This window comes from Petromyzon marinus, chromosome 13 (genome assembly GCF_048934315.1).
Source record: "Petromyzon marinus isolate PM22_M1 ecotype Great Lakes invasive population chromosome 13, UKy_Petmar_22M1.pri1.0, whole genome shotgun sequence".
Taxonomy (NCBI): domain Eukaryota; kingdom Metazoa; phylum Chordata; class Hyperoartia; order Petromyzontiformes; family Petromyzontidae; genus Petromyzon; species Petromyzon marinus.
The window spans coordinates 16,545,039-16,549,718 of NC_133679.1; the positions used below are offsets into that span (position 1 = coordinate 16,545,039).

Genomic DNA, 4,680 nt, shown 5'->3' on the forward strand with positions numbered 1-4,680 from the left:
AATTGAGAACTATGTCGATGGGATCGATGGCCATGCCCCGATTCATGAAGGTGTTGAAGACGTGTTTCTCCAACAGACACATCATGCAAAACTCAGTCTGTTTGCCTGTGAAGAGGGGCAGGGGTGACACACAGTGAAAATACAAACCAATCGCACAAATTGCCCAGCCGCGCACAGCCAGGTAATCTACACAACACTCGATTGTAGCTCGTCTCAAATGCAAAATATCTTGGGAGAACTCACAGGTCCATGAGTGATCGCTGTAAAGCAAAAAGTTTGCCAGCGGCGCCGTGTACGTGAGGCCCTGCAGGCTGGCATTCACGAAACACGTATTCCCGAGGTTGTTGAGCCCAGCACCCTCATGTAGATCCTCCTGCCACTTGAGAACTAAGTTGTCTGTCGCAGGTGTTGTGAATTCTAAAGATGGAATGCTGTCCTCATCTGCACACATGACATGATGGAAACACATCATTAACGTTCACAGCACTTTTATTATAACTCACAGCACTACTGAAGGGAATGGTTTACAAATTGGGTGTCTTAGCCTGTACCCGTGCTGGCATTTTTTGTGGTGCTGTTAGGTAGACACAATCCTCTTCACCAGCTGGCGAGATGCAAATGTATTAAATGTTTTTGAAGTGTTCAGCACTAGTAATCAGAATTGCCTGAAGAGCATCTTCAGCCTGTAAGTTTTACATCGACAGCAATGGCTAGACAACCACAGCAGCGTGACGAGATATCAAAGTGTACGTATGTGTGCACGTTGAACTTCTTTCACACCGTGCGTCGCCATCCATACTAATCGGAGGGACAGGGTCACGCCAGCAAACACTTACCTCCCGCATTAGGTTTGTGCAGCCCAGTCGTGCTGGACTCGGTCACGAAAGACACGGCGGATGGAACGGTGCTGTGTTGGATCTCCAGCCCCTTGTCATCTGCTGCTGACACCGCCGGGGGTGATGTGGATGCCTCATCCTTGACGACGATGCTGGAGATGGTGTCCGCTTCTGCCTGTTGAATACTCTTGGCCTCCTGCTACGGCAGCAGTAAAAGCAGCCTTAAGTCACAGACACGCATCGCCACTACACTGCAGTATTGCTCAAACTGCTAAGTGCGGATTCTTATTTCGAACAACATGGCAAGCCAATCTAATAATGGAGACTCTGCTTTTAGATACCAGGATCTATCTTTGTTTCCAAAGAAGTTGGACAAAAACATACTCTGTCTAAATTCTCCTTAGTGATATTCTGAAGACGTTACGTTAAAAAGATGCATGTGATATCACTTGAGCGCAAATACAGACCCATATGGACACACATTCCCATACGGGTATACATCCCTTCATACGCCCTCCCCATTCTTGCAGTGCGTGAAATTGGAAATCATGCATATTTTAAATACTCAAATGGCTTAATGTGCTATTCATGCAACGGTTAGCAATCTGGTGTTATCGTACGGAATTTGGTGCCACAATTTCCTGGCATGTCAGTAGAAATACATCCTTCCCACCTTTATTCACCCAGCAGTATAAATAGGGACACCACAGGTAGTCGATGGACAAGCCATGTGTGTTGTGGGGTCAGGTGTGGGTGCTCCCACATTTTCCAAGATGTTTGGTGGGTGTAGAAGGTGAGTTTCCTCTCGTGCAAACCCAACCGCGAGCAATCGTATGATCAAACAATTTCAAGGCTGCACCTTTACGTGTGGACTGGTCTTCTTTGCAAGTTTTGCAACGTAAACTTTAATTTTTTACCTTAATTTTATCAATACTGATCTATACTACAGGTTTTCTTCTTGTTAGATCGTGTAAATATATAAATGTTTCGTTAAACCGGCCACAATCCGACACAGCCAATTTGTAAGGTTTACCACTTAAACAGATCGTGCCAATTCGTTACGAGTACAGCACACCGGTGTGTTGGAGAGCCAAGCCACAACATTTACAATCCGAGTACGACGTTTCGCCGGTAATCTAACCCAAAAGAAAAAAAAGAAAGGACAAAACGGTATTATGGATGATTTTGGTCACGAAAGCATACGTGATAATTGAATTTTGCCTAATCACCTACTGTGATTTATCCTCCCTCTTTGCTGCTCCTACAGCCTCCCTTACCTTAGTCAGATGATCTGCATTGCTTTCTTCAGATGATGATGTCTCCTCACCGTCCTTCCCCGCACCTCCGAGCAACACGTTTGCCTAGGTACGGTGCAAAAGAAGTTCAACATGCATCACGACTTTAAACTGGTGTTGCAGCTTTCAAAAGACTCGAAAGGGGGCTGCCGTTTTTTTCCTCACTTTCTGACTCAAACTGTTGTTGAAGCTTTCAACAACGTGAGCCTGAAATTTTGATTTAAAGCTATCGTGACTGCAGTAACGATAAACTGCCAAATCGTTGCGCGTGGCGCCAACGGGGTTTTAAAGAAATAAATAAATGGATAAAATTCACCGTTTTTAAATAAATTCGTGCAAACCAACACACCTGAAGACGACCGTTTGTGTTATGGTCGAAACGTGATAATTTTTATTGCTTTATATATTTTATTATTTTGTTGTTTCCCTTCAACGTGACTTTACCGAAAGAACTAAGACCGTGAGCCTGCTTTATGTCGGCTTTAGCGTCATACTCTGTGGGAAGATTATCACTTGGCTCAGCGTAGTTTTTAGGTAGTTAGTACGACTTTTAAATTAATGTAGTGCTTCAGGCGTACCCTGTCCATATATATAGGTAAACCAAATGAACCTCTGAATTGATATTTTTCGTTCTCCAAATAACAAAGAAATTGTTATTGAATGTTTCTAGTTATTAGCAGACTCTGTTAGATGTACCCAGTCACCCGCTGTGATTTATCCTCCCTCTTTGTTGCTCCTACAGCCTCCCTTACCTTAGTCAGATGATCTGCATTGCTTTCATCAGATGATGATGTCTCCTCACCGTCCTTCCCCGCATCTCCGATCAGCACGTTTGCCTAGGTACGGTGCGAAAGATGTTCAACATGCATCACGACTTTAAACTGGTGTTGCAGCTTTCAAAAGACTCGAAAGAGGACTGCATCTTTTTAAATCTGATTCAACGAATCTGACTTCTGTCCATCAGATGATGATGATGTCTCCTCACTTTCAGTCTCAAACTGTTGTTGAGGCTTTCAACAACGTGAGCCTGCTTTATGTCGGCTTTAGCGTCACACTCTGTTGTAGTGCTTCAGGCGTACCCTGTCCATATATAGGTAAACCAAATGAACCTCTTAACTGCAATGTTTCGTTCTCCAAATAAAAACGAATTATTGAATGTTTCTAGTTATTAGCACAGACTCTGTTAGATGTGCCCAGTCACCCGCTGTGAGTCATCTCCCTCTCTGCAGCAGATCTTACTGCCCTTACCTTAGTCAGATCATTTTCCTTGTGTCCAACGATTGATGCCTCCTGACTCGTTGACGTTAAACTGGTGTTGCAGCTCTGAAAAACGCTCTCACTGGAACGGCTGCTCACCAGACTCGAAAGAGGGCTGCCCTTGCGAACCGTAGCAGGACTGCCCAGCGAGGTCCCAGCATAGGTGTCCTCATCATCAGAACTGCTTCGGCAACAGCAGCATAGCTTTTTGAAAAACTTTCTGAATAATTTCTTTACACCTTTCTTCATGGTGGCCATGCCACCAATGTGCCAGAGCACCGAAACTTTCCAAAAATTTTTATCACGAGAACGCCAGAGGGCAAGTGAAGACACCTCTGCTTCCCAAGAAATCCGAAGAGCCTGTAGGATGTGACGTCACACGCCGGACTGCAGTGACGTTACAATACGACACCTTATGAGGAGTGTCACTTGACGTCACGCGCCGGACTGCAGTGACGTTTCAATAAGACACCTTATGACAAGTGTCACATGACGTCACAGACTCCCGACTACACCGACGCCACACAACTGCATTTTTAATCTTAGTTCTTTCGGTAAAGTCACGTAGAAGGGAAACAATAAAATAATAAAAACATAAAACAATAAAATTCTCACGACGTTTCCACTGCAACACAAGCAATCATCATCAGGTGTGAAAACCACAACAAGAAAATTTGATGATGATTGCTTGTGTTGCAGTCGAAACGTCGTGAGAATTTTATTGTTTTATATATATTTATTATTTTATTAATTTATTGTTTCCCTTCTACGTGACTTTACCGAAAGAACCAAGAATATGAATCCCTGCAGCCACGAAAGCTTTAAATCAAAATTTAACTGCATTTTCTTGTTGTGCTTTTCACACCTAATGTTGATTACTTGTGTTGCAGTCGAAACGTCGTGAGAATTTTATTGCTATATATTTTTATTATTTTATTGTTTCCCTTCTACGTGACTTTACCGAAAGAACCAAGAATATGAATCCCTGCATAGTCACGAAAGCTTTAAATCAAAATTTAACTGCATTTGTTGCTCAAATAGCTTTCCTTGGTGCTAATTAACAGAGCTATTGCTTGCCTGCATTAGAAGCGTAACATCACACACAGCCCACTGTATGCGTTAGGTTTCACTTAGCATTAAACACCAGAATCCACTCTAGCAAGAATTCCATCCTGGCATGGAGGACACCTTGCGGTACATTACAGGTTTCCCAAAATTCCACTTTTATTAATTTACTCCCAATTCAAATTGTTCTGCACTTGTGACATGCTAAGCAACTAACGCTGTCTGAT

General features: G+C 43.2%; 1 protein-coding gene across 2 annotated transcripts; it reads right to left on the reverse strand.

The window, feature by feature from the left end:
• Positions 1 to 777: 777 nt before the first annotated feature.
• Positions 778 to 3,756, reverse strand: LOC142924442 (uncharacterized). 2 transcript variants are annotated; one of them, XM_076066935.1, is made up of 4 exons: positions 3,380 to 3,756; positions 2,884 to 2,967; positions 2,114 to 2,197; positions 778 to 1,032 (listed from the first exon to the last, which is right to left on the reverse strand). In XM_076066935.1, the coding sequence occupies exons 1-4, from the start codon at positions 3,644 to 3,646 to the stop codon at positions 817 to 819; spliced, it is 651 nt and encodes a 216-aa protein (XP_075923050.1). In that variant the 5' UTR covers positions 3,647 to 3,756; the 3' UTR covers positions 778 to 816. The 2 variants fall into 2 exon arrangements, with proteins under 2 accessions (XP_075923050.1, XP_075923049.1); XM_076066934.1 differs by having other exon boundaries at positions 778 to 1,035.
• Positions 3,757 to 4,680: the final 924 nt, after the last annotated feature.